At 41.8% G+C, this 17,124-nt stretch overlaps 1 protein-coding gene across 2 annotated transcripts in view; it reads left to right on the top strand.

Annotated features, from left to right (window-relative positions):
* enox1 (ecto-NOX disulfide-thiol exchanger 1) overlaps positions 1-17,124 on the top strand; it is a 142,375-nt gene that overhangs the window by 105,128 nt on the left and 20,123 nt on the right. For both annotated transcript variants that reach the window (XM_080290808.1, XM_026145384.2), the window contains exons 8-11: positions 8,163-8,375; positions 12,628-12,734; positions 15,923-16,040; positions 16,788-16,993. In XM_080290808.1, the coding sequence (XP_080146934.1) occupies positions 8,163-8,375; positions 12,628-12,734; positions 15,923-16,040; positions 16,788-16,993 (644 nt within the window). The remainder of the gene's footprint in view (positions 1-8,162; positions 8,376-12,627; positions 12,735-15,922; positions 16,041-16,787; positions 16,994-17,124) is intronic.

Here is a 17,124-nt window from a genome sequence, read left to right on the forward strand (position 1 = left end):
TCATTGCTAACTCATATCAGGTGATGAGTCAGCTGATACCCTTGATGCTTCTAAAGGGCAAATCTCACACACATGCACACAGAAAAACAACCCCTGCTCCTCCTTTAAAGGCTGTATCCAAATTAATTTTGGTGTGCTGGCAAGGGCAGGAACCCAAAGACTGCAGAGGCCAGCACAACCATGAGCTTGATCACTAATGTGACAGGGTTGGACCGAATCTGTTCAAGGTTTTTGTGGTTTGGGTCAGGTGGTCTCTGATGTGTTTCAGAAGCACGAACAAAATCTGCAGCTGTTGTCATGGATACAGAGAGTAAATAAAATCCCTTGTAGTAAATATATTAGTCCAAAGCCATGTATGACTTTTCAAAGCGGATTTGTAGGTCACAGATAACAACGCTTTTAATTTGATTGGCAACACATCTGTTGCTGTGTGTGTGCGTGTGTGTATAATCTCCTGCTTAGGTCACTTGCTGTGATACCCAATAACATGCATGAATTAATTGTCCAGGAAGCTGCACAATTATTGATATTCTTCATCCCCCCGTTTGTAGCCACTGATAAACAACTGTGTTTGATGGCAACAGTATAATGCAGGCAAACAGTGCGCAAACACAGGACTGAAAGAAACTCAAAGACTGTCCAAGAAGCCATGTTTGCATCAGCCTGTATAGGGATTTCTTGTTTTACAGCAGTGTTTTGTGTGTTGTTGTAAAAACTGCAGTTATTACTCAGCAGTTCTCAGAGAGCTCTGGAGTGACATAAGAAATAGGTTTTGTGACAACAGAGTATCAGATATTTTTTTAAAGGGAGAGAAATAAAAGCAACTGGAGAAGTGGGATTTTAGTTATTAGATTTTCAAGTGTTTATCAAAGATGTCTGCACAGACTGTGAGCTCTCCGCATTCAGTCATCAGTACAAACACTGTGAACAATAAAGGAGACAAACACGATTGAGATGGAGCAAGAACTGCTAAATAAAAGCCTTACCAGAGTTCTCAACAGTGCAAAATAAAACAAAACAGTTGCGCTTTTTTTATGTGTCTTTACCTTTCTCATTAACTTCAGTGGCTTCCTGCTTATTTCTTCTTTTCATGCTTCTAGCAGCTATAATCCAGTAAGATATGCATTATTAAGTAAGCCATTGTAGGATTCTGGAATTCGTTTACAGATTTAATCGAGTCATAAATACATCGTTTTAGGCCCTGTGTTTCCTCTGGAAAGGAAGAAAGAAGATGACTTCTCTGACTTCTTGTACAGCAAAAAACACAACCTCTTATAATTGTCAGACTCTAAGCTGTTTTTTTATGGCAGCAGCAACACAATATGAAGCTTGGAGCTAAATACTGATGTTGATGTTTAACAAACATACTTTGGATGCTAACATTATCTAAAGCAGCGGTCCCCAACCTTTTTTGCGCCACGGACCGATTTATGCCCGACATTATTTTCACGGACGGCCTTTAAGGTGTCGCGGATAAATACAACAAAATAAAACTAGTACCGGTACCAAAAAAAGAAGGTTTATTCATAACACACGTGAAAAGACCCAGGAAAACCGAGTTAACGATAAAAACGATAACAAAATAACGCTGAAAACCGATAAAAACCCTGAAAACCATACATTTCACACCTGAGCCTCAACTCTCACGGCCCGGTACCAAACGACTCGCGGACCGGTACCGGTCCGAGGCCCGGGGGTTGGGGACCGCTGATCTAAAGTACCTGTGATGCTGCAGTATTTGTCTTTTTTTCCAAGTTGTATAATAAGATATCCATCAGTTCATTTTGCCGACCATTTCAAAGTCGCAGGATCCTCCCAGCTGTCATAGATGAAGTGTGTGTGTCTATGTGTGCGCTGGGGACTGGAGTAGAAGTCAGATGATCACCAAATTTATCACAGACATAAAGATACTTGGATTGAGCCATGCTGTTAGCATTACTTGATAAAAAAAAAACTGGACTAGCTTGAACATACAGTACACAACACCTGGTTACAATGAATGCAAATGTGCTTTCCTGGTCTTACCACTCTCACAGGAAGTTGGTGGACATTTCACTTGTAGCATGTGGCTAATGTTGAGAAAAGGTCCATTTTCATCCAAAATTTGATTTTTTTTTTTCTAAGTCATTGGGGGGGAAAGTGACACCAAAGAACAAAGGTAAAATGCAAGTATAAAAATGTGTGACTGTAGGTAAATTGTGGGTAAGATGAAGTAAAGCTAGCAGCAACAAACAGAAAGATAGATTACTATATAAAACAAGAAATAACCAAAGCAACAATCCAAAAACCTTTGACACATGCTGAAGTTTCCTCTGTTATCTTTCCTCAACTGGCAAACCCTGCGTGTTGAAGAATCACACTGAGTGCATACCCAGTGTGGTACAATGTAATGAGAAGGGTTTCTGACCATATATATATAATATCCTTCCATCCATCCATCCGTCTTATCACGCTTATCCAGGGCCGGGTCACAGGGGCAGCATCCTAAGCAGAGAAGCCCAGATGCCCCTCTTCCCAGCCACCTCCTACAGCTTTTCCGGGCTACACCAAGACATTCCCAGGCCAGCCGAGAGATAATCTCTCCAGCGTGTCCTGGGTCTGCTCCGGGGGCTCCTCCCGGTCATTATCCACAGCTCTTGGCCATAGGTGAGGGTAGGGACGTAGATCAACCACTAAATTGAGAGCTTCGCTTTCAGACTCAGCTCTCTCTTCACCACAATGTACCGAATAGCGTCTGCATCATTGCAGCTGCAGCACCAATCCGTATATATAATATTTATTGTTATATTAACAGAAAATGTGGTGAGAATGCAGTTCAGATGTTGTGTTTGAGTAAAATTTAGCAATCCTTGGTTTGATCTCAGATGTTTCCCATGCTTGACACCAAGTATTTTTTCCAAGCTGTTTTAAACCTGAGTAGAAATGTGCTCCATAAAAGAACGAATCGTGACAATGAATAATTCAGGTGACATTTGAAAGAAAGGTAAAGTCCTCGTTATGCTTCCCTTTTAAAATCAGCCCAGTTTTACTACAGGAGTTACGTTTTTCAAGCCCCCATTTATCTACTGTGTAATGGGATTAATACCACGGACCACTCCCTTTCTTTCTGTACTGTTGCAAACCTGCACCCACCTGCTCCTTCTGCACGTGAGGAGAATTGATGGGAGAGGATGAAGTGTGGGGCTGAGTTGGCAGTGGTTTTGATAAGTGAGAAGTGAGCAATGAGGGGTGTTTGCTGTGAAGGTCACTCTCCTCCTCCTCCTCGTCCTCTTCCACCTCCTCCGTGTTGCCTCCACTCTGCTGTGGCTAATTCTTGTCTCCAGTGATTGAAAGTGTTGCATATTTACAGTAAAAGGCTGTAAATGTTCTCTGTTTATAAAAACAGCGGCGCTGGAATCACTTGCAATTTAGTGCAATTTAATCACATTCAGATCCAGCGCACTGCTTATTACTGTTATTGCCTTCATGCATTGTGATGACCTTCATGTTGTCTCAGATTGAGCAGGCAAACTAAACATTAGCATCTAGTGTTATTGTTATATTTTCTGTGTTTTGACCTAAACCCATCTTTAATGTGCGGTCAGATCCACTGCAGGCATCATTTAAATAAAGCATGAAAGAGAAGAAAGTCAAAATCTTGACTGTAATAACTCCCACACAAAAAGAAATAATAACATCACCTCATGTCGTACTGTGACCTTTGTGCCAATAAAGTGTTGCTGAGAAACACATTACCACCATCAGTGGGAATCAGATATATCTTATTTCCATGGGAACTGGTAAAAACCCTCATGGTCCTTGCTTCGTGCAACAATAGATCCAGATGATTTGAATTACTCAAACTGATGCACATAGTCGGTGTTATAAGGTACAGACAGACATATCTGTTCTTTCTAAATCTGCTTTATTGATCCAAGTTTGAGTTGCTGTTCTGAACCCATTTTTACATCTATCTCAGATAGTCATTAAAGGTAAGTCTCAATGTCAGACCTGTCATTGAAGTTTTCTTCTTCACAGAACAGACTGTACCATCAAGGTGTTTGTTTGTTTTTTACATCTAACACTTTTTTTAACTTTTTTTTTTTTACTTTTATGGGACAGGGATAGCTCAGTAGGTAGAGTGGTTGCCCCGTGATCGGAAGGTTGGGGGTTCGACTCCACTGAACAGCTACCCTGAGGTACCCCTGAGCAAGGTACTGTCTCTACACGCTGCTCCCGGGCGCTGCATTGGTGGCTGCCCACTGCTTCACTGGGTGAATGGGTTAAATGCAGGGGAGTAATTTCCCTGCGGGGACTAACACATTATAAAAAGTTAAAAAAAAAGACTGTACCATCAAGGTGTTTTTTTTTTTTTTACATCTAACACTGCATCCATCTGTTCATCCATCCACGTTTTCATTGTATATTTGCAAAGCGAATGAGAGAAGTTCCAGATAGAGCTCTGTGCAAACTGCCTTTTGTGTTTTTTATGATGTTTATAGGTTAGAGTTGGTGCTGAAATATGGAACAGAAATGATTTAAATATAGAGCATTATACAGAAAATAATCAGATCTTTTAGAAACTTTTAGTAAATCACAAACAAACACGATCCTATCAGTTAATCTGTTGAAGTCATATGTAAGTGTTGTGACATGACAAGGATGGTCTCTGAGACATGAAATCATCAAATGCCAGCAGATTATCTCTGCTTCCCAGCCACCTCCTCCAGCTTTTAATCACTAAGGCGTGACAACAGCAATCCCATAAGAAAAAGAATCACAAGCTTTCACATTTAGTTCCTTTCAAGCAAACTTGGTATATGAAGACACATAGCAGCAGTCCAGTCGCAAGTGCATTGTTATCAAATGAAGCATCAAAACTCTGTCTTCCAAAATCAGCTTTACAGTGATCAGGGATTTATTATATTAAGAATAAATAATAGCACTTTTTAAACAGGATTCCTTTCTGGCTTTTCTATGTCTGCCATTTTCTGTGTTTATCTGTGGCTCTGTTCTATCTCTCTGGAAAACCAGCAGCATGTTGCTTCTGTTTGCTCCAGAATCTCCAGTTTATCTACAAAACCCAAACCTCAGCCTCAGTGTAGTGTTTCCATCCATCCTCTAATACCTAACATAAACAAGCATGTTTTCTCTCTGAATAACCCTTTTCAATTCATTCTTCACCTCAAACAGCAGGGGAAATACATTTCCATTATTCCCCCGCTCGTCCCTGTTCAGCAGTGCTTCATTGTGCTCGCTGTAATGTGACTGTAATCTGCTGCTGTGTATGAATGGGGCTTTATCAGAGTGGGGGAAAGTGTCTTCTTACAGGTTGTGTTGCACTGGGTATTGAGCTCATTAAATGCTCTCTAATTCACTCTCTTCTGCCGTCGTCCGCGGCTCCGTGGCACCATTCAATTATTATTCAAATGGAAGCGAATGCACTCGACGGAAGCCTGCCGAGACGCCGCAGTTTTTGTGACTGAGACCGAGCGCTGCTTAAGGTTGTGCTTGAAAAAGTTGAAAATCAAAAATGCATTTTGTGTTCAGCGGCTGTGACGTGGCTCACAGACCCGTGAACGGTGAAGGCCTCCAGAGGAGGAATTTAGTCCCCAGTAACTGCTCCATTGTTTATTTAGGCTGAGTGAATGTTAAAGGTCCCATGAAACGGCTTTCACATCATACTCTTCAGTCACCATTTGGTGTGATGTACCAAGACACGGCGTGCTGGGGGAGAGACTTGGAGTCCAAAGAGATTTTAGTATTGTGAATGTATAAATTTTAAAGCAGCTGTAATGCTTTTTCTCTCAAATTAAAATGTAAAAAAACATCTGTCTATCAAAAGTGACTTTGGTCGGGAGTTCTCGACTTCAGGAGAATATCCCTCAGCCGTCACCTAGAGCTGTCAAGTTGGGCTTTGCCATCAAGGAATTAAAAGCAGTTTGGATATGACTATTGAGGACAGGCAAGTGCTTGGAGCGTCTGTGTTGAGACTGATAAAGTGTTGAGCCTGAGTCTTGACACAGCTCTTGTTTCAGGAGTGGCACCTCACGACTACCCCACATATCTACTACAGAAGCATCCCATTATGTAGGCAGGCAGGCAGGCAGGCAGGCTGGCGACGTGAACACCCAAGTTTGTGAGTGCAGTAACTCGAGAATGAACTGGCGCAGGAGTTTCAAATTGATACCATAGGAGCATCTACTAAAAATCTCATACAAGTTCAAATCTCTGTGACCTCACCCTCAAGGTCAGAGGTCAAGCTATCTAAAAACAAGGCAATTATCAGGGAACCGTGAAAGATGCTGAAAGCAATGGAAAGAAATAGTATACCTTAGTTCTGTACCATTCATTCTTCCAGGACACTTGCATGTCCATCTGAAGTGCAGGGCTACAACTCCACTCTACACTGAATATGTATGGGGGAAATGAATGAGAAATGTACTTACACAACACAGCTTTATTCACCTTGAAGGACCCCTGCCGTTGAGGTCATAGTTGGGATTTAGATCAATTTCTTGCATATAACAGCTGATTAAAGAAGATAAGACAAACAGTAGTTATCAGTAAGATACAGATACAGACCTCCGCCTTTGATACTGTGGACCATCATATTCTGCTACATAGGCTGAGACACTGGGTGGGTATATCAGGGGCTGCTTTGGACTGGTTTGAATCCTATTTGCATGAACGATCCTTTTCTGTGGCTACCTCTAGTTCCTCTTCTACTTTTCTTGCCTATGGTGTGCCACAAGGTTCAGTTTTGGGGCCTTTATTGTTCTTGCTGTATTTACTTCCTCTTCAACACTTATTGAGCACTTTTAAGGACATTTCGTATCACTGCTATGCAGATGATATTCAGTTATATATCTCCTTTAAGCCCCATGATGTTTCCAAGCTACAGATTTTGCATAAGTGCATAGACTCCATTAGAGGTTGGATGGCTGGAAACTTTCTTCAACTAAATGAGGAGAAGACTGAAGTCTTTGTGCTCCTAAAAATTTTGTATCTAGTGTTATGAAAAACTTGGGTCCACTTGCTACATTTGCCAAACCGTCTATCAGGAGCCTTGGTGTTACTATTGACTCAGATCTGACTTTGGATGCTCATGTAAAATCTTTGGTTCGCTCCTGTTTTTATCACTTGAGAAACATTGCTAAGCTGAGTCCCATTGTATCGCGCTCCGAATTAGAAATTGTCATTCATGCATTTGTTTCATCTCGTCTGGATTATTGTAATTCTTTGTTTACTTGTTTATGTAAAGCCTCTTTGGATCGTCTGCAAGTTGTTCAGAACGCTGCTGCAAAGCTTCTGACCAAGTCCTCCAAGTTTTCCCATGTCACGCCCCTGCTGATTCAGCTGCACTGGCTCCCTGTTAAATTCAGAATCCACTTTAAGGTTTTGACCTTGACTTTCAGGGCTCTGCATGGACAAGCACCAATATATATAAGTGAACTTTTACATCCATACATTCCCAGCAGGTGCCTGAGGTCATGTGACCAGGGCTTGCTTGCTGTCCAACACACGAGGCTGAAAACAAAAGGCGACAAAGCATTTGTAACTGTGGCCCCCAGATTGTGGAACTCTCTCCCTTTGAGCCTGAGATCTGTGGACTCCGTGGTTGCTTTTAAAAAACAGCTAAAAACTCATCTTTTTAAACTTGCTTTTGGTTGAATTTTTATTTTTAGGTTTTAGCTTCTGTGAAGCACTCTGTGGTTTTTATCTTGAAAGGTGCTATATAAATACAATTTTACTTACTTTTACTTACTTACAAACATTTTGTCATCATGTGAAAGCTGCACTTGTGGTGCACTGGTGAGCACAGTTGCCTCACAAGCAAAGATTTGAATCTCCTGGTTAGAGGGAGGCGTCCTGTGTGAAGTTTCCATGTTCTTCCCTTGGTTTGGGCACTTCAGCTTCTTCCCCGAGTCCAAAGAAATGCTTGTTAGGTTAAGTTGTTATTCCAAATTGTCCAAGCATGTGAGGTAGAGTGTATAAAATATAGCACTGTATGAATATACTTGATGTTTAAATGTGACTTATAGTCATTTTGAATCAGTACGGTTTGAAATGCACTTTATAAGCACAGTCCAGTTCATTTTTAAAAGTATCACTGGTGTTGGTATTGAAAAAAAAGAACTGCCATACCTCTCTTTCTTACCTTTTTCAACTTGTTTCCACAGATGATCATAAGTTCAGTGAGGCCATAGCCATTCTGTTCACCTGGATCGACAGAGGCGAAGTCAACCGCCGCACCGCCAATCACTTCTACTCTATGATCCAGTCGGCCAACAGCCACGTTAGACGACTGATGAGTGAGAAAGCTCAGCATGAAGAGGAGTTGGAGCGTGCCAAAGAGGCCTTCAAGAATGCCCTGCTGGCTATATTAAATCAGTGTAAGGACGCTTTCATATTTTACACACTTAAAGACGTACTGAAAAAACTTCCAGACAAAGGACGTCTCACGTGAGAAGTTTTTGCCGTTGTAAGTGTAAGCTGTACAGGTAAGTTCAACCAGTGGTTTTCTCTTCACACTGCAGGTAGCAAGTTTCATTCTGTTTCACCAGTTTTAAGAGAACCATGAACTAGAGACAATCATATGATTGGATAACAGCCATCAATCAACTGCACCTTCAGTTTAATCAGTTAAGTCAATCGATTCATGTAGGATGTTTAAACACATAAGACTTTGGCTAAAGTGCTGTATATTAAGCACCTGAGACTGAACAGTACTACTTTTTTAGGTGAAAACCAGTTAATAGATATCCACTTTTGACCTCGTGCCACCACGTGTGCCGTCAGTGTGAGCTTACTCCTGATTGCAGTCTCTCACACTGCTGCAGGGTGTGGTGCAGTGGCAGATTACGGTGGTGCAGACCATGAAGCCATTTTCACCACATCCATTTCAAAGCCCGTCTTGATGCAAGTCATTTACTCTGTGAGCATCTCGGCCCAGTCTCCATGACAACACTCCCCGATCTCTCTCACCATCAGCTCCATTATCTTCGGCGCGCTGTGCAGTGGTGATTAGGTCAGTCGCACAGAGGTTTCAGAGTCAGTAGCATGAGTGCGCCCTGACCTTTTCACAGGCTGCCTTCAAAAAATGCCAACACACACACTGAGTGATAACCACAGCTGCTCTGTTACTGCATGCTAATGCTACTCTGAAACAGCACTGGTTAAATAGCACCCATTCACTGACACTTAGCTAAGTCTGCAATTAAAGCTGCATTAGGTGAATTTTGACCACTAGAAGGCAGTGTATTTACAAAAACACGATAATCACTTGTTGTGTCCAGCAGCAACAGACACAACCACTGAAATGGAAAGGAATCCATGTCCACCTGATGTCGTACATTTGCTCTAGTTTTATCTCAGTTTTGGTCTTCACCACCTCCCAAGGAAAGTATGTGTATAACACAACCCTTAACTCCTCCACTGTTACCAGGTAACATACATAACAGTAACTTTACCTTCTAATTCCTAGAATCCTATCTCCTAGAAGGAGTTAACCTGAAACAGTTAACCAAGTGAACTTGTATGTTAATTGAAACCTATTTTAATAATAGCTAAGGCTGATCATCTGCTAATATGTAATGCTTTTAAGATTTCTGACACTCAGATACGATCTAAACATCGCCAATGAGAGAAGTATGTGAAATAAAGTGTGCAAAGGTAATATATTTCACATGAGCAGCAAGAAGTATGCACAGAACCAAAACTAGGAGCTGAAAGGGTCAAAAATATCACTTAATGCACATTTAATCCGATGTTACGTTCAGAAAAAGGCATATTTGGCGTCGTTTCACGGTTCGTGTTCATTTGTAAATAAGGTGAGTGAGAAAATGGACAGTTTTACTGTTTTTGTCTTTTTGTCAGTAGTTCTTCTGTGATATGTGAAAAGGCTAAATCTGACATTGGTATAGGTTCATTCAGGTTTGGCAAAGTAAAGTTATGTCGTTACTGGAAGTGTTTGGCCACAAATCAAATGTCAGAGCAACAGAAAAAATGCAAGGCAGCATATTCATGCAGAATGGAAGTGTGTCTCTTCTGATTGGATGTTACAAAGTTATAGACAATCCTCCCCAATCATCCAGTAATTTCTTGCACACAGATTGATCCCATTATAGCTTCTCCTTAACATTAAACATGTAATATCCCATGTGACATGTCTACATTTCTGATGGAGTCTAAAATTCACAGTCCATTCTGGATAAATGTTGCCTTTGTCAGTCCAGTGGGAAGTGAAGCTGCAGGTGATGAGATGTAAGTACAGAGCACTGGCCAGGAGAGAGACCTGCTCATCACATGACACACATTTTAGATGAATTCTTTTAAACTTTTAGAGGATGGTTCTGGTTTAGCTTTTCCTATTTGACATGCATTTGTCTGTAAAGGCTGTGCTAATACATATTTCCTCACCACCTCCGAGATTCAAGGAAACAAGGACTCATGCAAAACATTCTCCAGCTGCCAGTCTAAGAGTCTCCCGCAGCTTTACAGACAGCCCTGAAAATTGCATATTAGCTTGTGCATGTGTGTGAAGATATGGATAGCTTCCCATGAATCAAATGGCACAGAGAAGATAAACACTGCTTGATGTTTATTGACCAGCACTACAGCTGGATGACAAAGACTCCAGTTGTGGCTAATTGCTCTGCAAGTTGACTGAAGCATGATCAACTGGGGTTAATTATCCAACACAATCGTAACTTGTTCTCTCAGCCATGACAGTAATTTCGGCCCATAGTGGCTCCAGGAATGTGGCCAGGAGCCGGTGTTTGTTGCCAGTGGGACACATGCATGGTAGCTTTTTTATATCATGTGGAAAGCGTCCACATGTCAGACACTTTTCTTCAGCTGAAAGTGAAACAAAGTCTGCAGGACGCCAGTGTTGATAGGCGCTGCAAGGGATCACGCCTTTTAGCAGACACATGCATTTTCCATCTGGTCTTGTGTTTTGCATCCAGCCAGTTGCCTTGGATTTAGATCTCTATGTGGTCACCCTTAACAGCCATTCCAGGCTGTTCCGTCAGACTAAGACAAGCTTTTGAAATCACTCATGTAAAAACATGTTTGCAAACAATAGGTAAAAAAAGCAAAGGCACTCTGAGACTTGAGGTATGATGATGAGAACCGTTTAACCCTCTCAGGCTCAAAGTCCTGCAGTGGTACTTCTGAGTAAAAAAAACTCATAAAATATGTATGTGGGTTAATCAGGTTTTAACTGTTGCAAATCTGCAACGCCTGCCTTGAGAGGGTTAATATTTAACCATTATATCGCAAGCCTCAGAGTGCCTTGGATTGTTCGTGTGGTTTGCAGTCTTTATACTGAGCGCTGTTGTTCACTGAGTAGAATCTTTAAAAAAAAAAACACTTTTTCATGAAGCTCAACTGCACTCCAGATTTTTCCTTTTTTTTTCCTTTTTAAAAAAAAAGAGGTTTATTTGGAAAGCTGTACAAGACTCATGCTGCTTGGATAGAAGATTAAAGCCACCTGCCTAACACTACGTAGGTCCCCATCACATCACCAAAACAGCTCAGACTCATCAGGGCTGTGATACAGAACCTCAGGGGGATCCCGCTGTGGCTCGCACAGGATTACAGCAGCTGAACCTTTGTGTTCTGCTTGTTTTAGAGAAGGACCTCCATGAAGCAGGCTAGCTCCAGTGAATCTGGAGCAATTTCTCTCAAGGTCCCAATCCAGGTTGTGAAAATCTCAAAGTATTCCTTCCTTGGCACATTGTCCTGCTGGGAAAGGCAGCTGACATTTGGGAGGGCAATTGCTGTGGTTGGACTGGTCGGTCCGCAACAATAGCAGACGTTATGTTTCAAGGTAACAGCAGAACACTGTACTGAAATAATCAGTGTTATTCACTTTAGTTTAATTAGCATGCCCGAGTTCTTGTTTCCAACAATCTCTTACATGAAGGTGGAGGATAAAAATTCAGTGCATTTAGAGCATTTTGTTTTTCATCTTTCTCATGGCAAAGAAGATTTTTATTCAGTCTTCATCTTTAAGCATAACTCTCTGTTAATTTACTCCAAAGTCATGTAATAATAAGACTTGAATGGTTTTTTTTATTTATTTTGAAATTTATTCCTATTTATTCTTCAGATAAAAGTCTTTCTTTAAAGGAGCACTTTACTCCAAGTACAGTCATCCTGTCATCATCTGCTCACTGAGTCAGGAGTTCAAAAGTATAAATTGGAATCCAGTAAAGTAATATTTGAGATTTTGCATGAAGGCAATTGTGGCTGATTTTGATTAGTTTTTCTTATTGCTTTCTGAAATATGGTAGCATTTCATCTGAGCCCTTGATAGCAGTGAGGAACATCTATGGAAGCTGTTTGGACTGATATGAAACAACCAAGAGGAAAAAAAAAATCATTTGATAAAGACAAATAGAGCGTAAACCTTCCTGGAGGTTGACTTGAGCAAATGATGTCACAGACTTCAGTTTTGGAGTAAACTGTTCCTTTAACACGAAAGACCTTCGTGGCCTGCCGCTTGTGGTCGGTGCATGTCCACGGTCTCTCCTCTGTCTGCTGTACGAGCCTCAGTCAGTGCTACAACGCTACATAAACGGCTTGTTTTGTCTTGACCCTCCCTCCTCTTCCTCTTCCTCCTCCCCGTTCACCCCAAAGTCGAGCAGATCACCGCCGTTTTCACCGCTGCCACCCGGCAAAAGGCATGGGACCATTTCTCAAAAGCACAGCGCAAGAACATAGACATTTGGCGCAAGCAGTGTGAGGTTGGTATACCTTTGTTTGTTTTTTTCTGTTTTCTCCTCCCACCCTGGCTCACTGCTTTCTTCTCTGCTGTCATTTTTGAGTCCCCAGGAGAGAACTGGCTGATTGACACACAGTCCCGTAGGATTTGTTGTATTCAGTGTCTGGGTTGTTGTTTTGCTGGATGCTTCGCCCTCACAGACAGACAGACGGGCAGACAGCAGCCTCTGATCGCCCGGGCCTCCCTTTATCCCTGCAGCCCCAATGTAAAGCAAAGATCTGATGCCTCCTCGAAAGTGTGAGACGCTGCTATGGCAACACTGCTTTCCAGGGTTAAGTCTCAAATCAATTATTTATCCCAAGTCAAATCTAGAAAACAAGTACGAAGACGAGAATGCTGCACGCGAAAGAGGGAAGACCCGTTCACACGGCAGCACCACAGAGGATTCAGACGTGGAGCAGCCTGTTGGCGCACGTGGAGGTTGTGGGTTTGTTGTTCTGTGGGGGTGAGGGGGTTGAATACACAAACTTAGAATGCAGAAATGGAAAGTGATCGAAGGAAGGATAAAAGTGAAATGTACTTGAATTTGTGTATTTTTTTTCAAATCACAAAGGGTCAAAGGGAGTACGTGTTTTTTGTTAGTTTTTGTGTTTTGGCTCCAGCACACAATTTCAAATGATGATTTCTAAGCATTTCCGAGCTTTGAGATTGCACATTCAGGTGTTAGAGTGGGTCGTCTACCTATCAGAAGGTTGGTGGGTGGATCCCTGGCTCCTCTTGTCCATCTGTCAAAGTATCCCTGTGCAAGATATTGAACCCTGAGTTTCCCCTGATGCATCCATCGGCAAGTGAGCACGTGTGAATATTATGCACATGTGCTTAGATAGAGATAAAAGCACTGTATGAATGTGTGTGAGTGGGTGAATTGTAGTACTTAAATTGAATAGACAGGTGCCATGTAAGTGCCAGTGCCTTTGCCAATATTTTATTTTTGAGACCTAAAATAAAACCTAAGACTAACACCAAAAGGAGCTGAAAACAAAGCAAAGTCCAATAAATGACCTAAAGGATAAAAAGCACTTCACTGTCGGAAGCTTTCACTCCACTGGTTTGATGAACACTTCAGATCCTTGTGCAGTCATATGGAAACTTTGCTGGCATTGATACATAAAGCAGAAAAAAAAAAAACTTCTATTATACTTTTTTGTTTGTTTGTTTTGTCTTTTCATTTGAGCGTGAACTAGAGATATTTTATTTACATCATCTTGTCTTTATTAACCAACACTAATTGAACCAGTCTCACCCTGTGAGAGCTAGGTTAGGCTCCAGTCCCCCGCTACCCTGAACTTGGTAAACGGAAGATGGATGGATGAATAGGCGGATGGATGGATGTACGGATGGATGCATGAATGGATGGATGAATAGGCGGATGGATGGCTGGATAGGCAGATGGATGCATGGATGGATGCTGTGATTTGGTCCAGGTTGAAAAGCGAATAATGAAAGGCATCCTCTTAGCATGTTTGTATTCTTTCATTTGTCTTTATTTTGGCATTTTATATTTTGGGTAGCCAAAGCGAAAACTGTATGACACACAAGGGTCTTGACTGAGGCATTGGTGTCACCACAGTTAATATTCTGGGTAAGAGGTATTGAATTCCACAGGCTCTCATTCATCTATAGTAAGATTCAGTCCCCTTGTGAGATCTTCCTTTAATGGCTACCGTTCATGGTAAGTCTATATGAATCCATATTTCTACAACAACAGGAGTGTCTCTGCTAACTGTTCGGAAGCAGGCTGCACATTTTTCCTCAGTGAAGATGGATATTATTCTGTTAGGAAATGGTCTGTGAAATCACAGCCCACAAATGAAAAGCTAATGAATATGGGCGAAAATGGCAGAGATCTGATTCACAGGCAACTTCTGCAGAAGTGAAAGATAATACGACACGCAGGCAAAAGGCTCTCAGTCTATTACATCTCGTGCGTATGTGCTTCGCTTGATGAATGATTAGTTCATGAAAGCAATGGGAATGATGACAATGGAGCTGGGAGGTAGGCCGCAAAATGTTTTTATTGCAACAATGTGACGGCTGAGTTGCCACCATAAACTGGATGTAGCCACCACGGTGCCACGCATCAGTGCAGCCAAAATCCAATTTTAACCCTTTCCGATATCTGAATGGACGCTTTGTGGTAAAAAATTCAGTTCACTTCAATTCAAATCAATTCAAGGCACTTAATATAGTAAAGACCCTACAATAATACAGAGAAGGAAACCCCAACAACCATATGACCCCTTTTGAGCAAGCGTTTTGGCAACAGTGGGAAGGAGAAACTCCCTTTTAAGGAGGAAACAGGATAGATGGCCTCCCCTCCCCCTCCAGTAGACCCTGGATCTGCTAGAGGGGGAGGGGCAACCATCTGCCTGGTTGGGGGTGAGGGGAGGAGGACAGGACAAAGACATGCTGGGGAAGAGAGCCACAGATTAAATTCACCCACAGTTGTTATTGAATGACATTCATTTGTATTATTGCCGGTTAACAACAACATACTGTTGTAATAATTAAAGTATAAAATAATATAAAACAAAGTGGTATAATTGACACTGGCTGTTCTGTGCTGTAAAAAGCATGTTAAACTCAGAGAACCAATAAAACAACAGGATACATGAGTGACTGAGTGAGCTACACATCGAGAATGCTAGACATAGCCTCACACTTAAAATAGGAAAAGCACACACACTCTTATTTATTAGAGTATGTCTTTATTGGGTGGTTTGTTTTTTTATCCTGGTTTTATTGTGAATTTAAAGCCCAAAGGAAGTGCATCAAACTACACCAGCTCAAAGTTTGGAAGTGTTTCAGTGCATAAAAGAAGCTTCTTATAACTTCAGAGGTGGCTGCGAGTTTGTTTTAAAGTTTTCTTTAGCATCAAAGCAATCTGTTTGTACATCTGTGGCTGAAAGGCAGATGCATAGAACTGTAACCATGGAACAGAGAAGAATGCATTGAGTTGACACAGATAACTTCTAAGAATGTTTGGAAACCTTTTAGACCGCAAACACAGCCTTTCTGCCCCAACTTGTTACAAATACGACACTTGTAACGGCATGCGTGTGATGTAATTGCTAACAGGACATCCCATTTCTTCACGAGTGAGCTGAGGACCGCTGTTGCTCTGTGTCTCTGCTGGCTGTAATGTTTTAGGAGCTGAGGAACGCCCACAGCGAAGAGATCATGGGCATCAGACGGGAAGAGGAGATGGAGATGTCGGATGACGAGTCGGATGAAAGTCCTTGCAAGAAGATGCGCACTGAGGAAAATGGTAATAATATCACCTTTCAAATCACACATTAAATGACTAAAGGTGTGAATTTGAGGCCTCCGGCTAGAGATGATGATGGATGATGAAAACGTGCCAATTTTTTCCCCTGATTCTCTGTCACTCCTGTTTGTGCTTTGCTTTGTCTCAGCCACACGCAAAAGTGTGAACACTGAAAGTAAAATTGTTTTTTTCTGAGATTAATTCTGTCTTTGAGACGTCCAGATTCTAGAAACACCTTTTTTTTCACTGGTCCCCCGATTTGGTGCTCTGCTCGCAAGAGCTCCTCAGGATCTTTGAGTTTATGTGATTTAGACAAGCTGGTTTATTTGTGTGGCACTTTAACCAATAAAAAGTCACAAACTCCTGTGCAGCAAACAGAATAGCTCAAGCTGGGTTTACTCGAACACGTGTAAAGGCAGTTTTTATTTAAACCAGCCTTTAAAAAGAAATTTCTGACAAGAGACTTTGCAGCCTGTGCAGCATTAAATCTGCTGTTCATATAACCCTTCAATTATAAAAACAAACCAAAGCAGGATAAAGTTGTGGGGACATCACTGATGTGGACCCTGAATGAGATGCTCATGTTCATTTCTTCTTTTTTTTAACAACACAAGGCCTTTCCATTGTTTCTTTCTCTCTCCTTTTTGTCTTTCTCATCCACTTGTTTCTTATTTTCCTACTCTCATCTCCTCCCTTTCCTCCCTCACCTTTCCGGATCCCGCCTTTCTTCCCTCTCTCCTCCCGCAGGAGTGTGTGATCAGACTCAGGCCTCTCTGAAGGAGGAGAACGACTCCCTGCGCTGGCAGCTGGACGCCTACAGGAACGAGGTGGAGCTCCTGAGGAAGGAGCAGAGCAGAGCCAGCCGCCCAGAAGACGATCACTCGCACACACACCCTCACAGCCCAGAGGCTCAGATCCAGCTGCTGCAGCAGAGCATGCACAGCATGCAGCAGGTTTGTTTGTCTGCCTGCACATCACATTTTCATGGTTCTCAGAAGTGACTATAATCCTTTTAATCGTACTTTTAGCTTAGGAAATCCCTCTGATCTCTGCTGATAGTCAAACTTTACATAACTGAGTCACA

This window comes from Astatotilapia calliptera, chromosome 16 (genome assembly GCF_964374335.1).
Source record: "Astatotilapia calliptera chromosome 16, fAstCal68.1, whole genome shotgun sequence".
NCBI lineage: Eukaryota > Metazoa > Chordata > Actinopteri > Cichliformes > Cichlidae > Astatotilapia > Astatotilapia calliptera.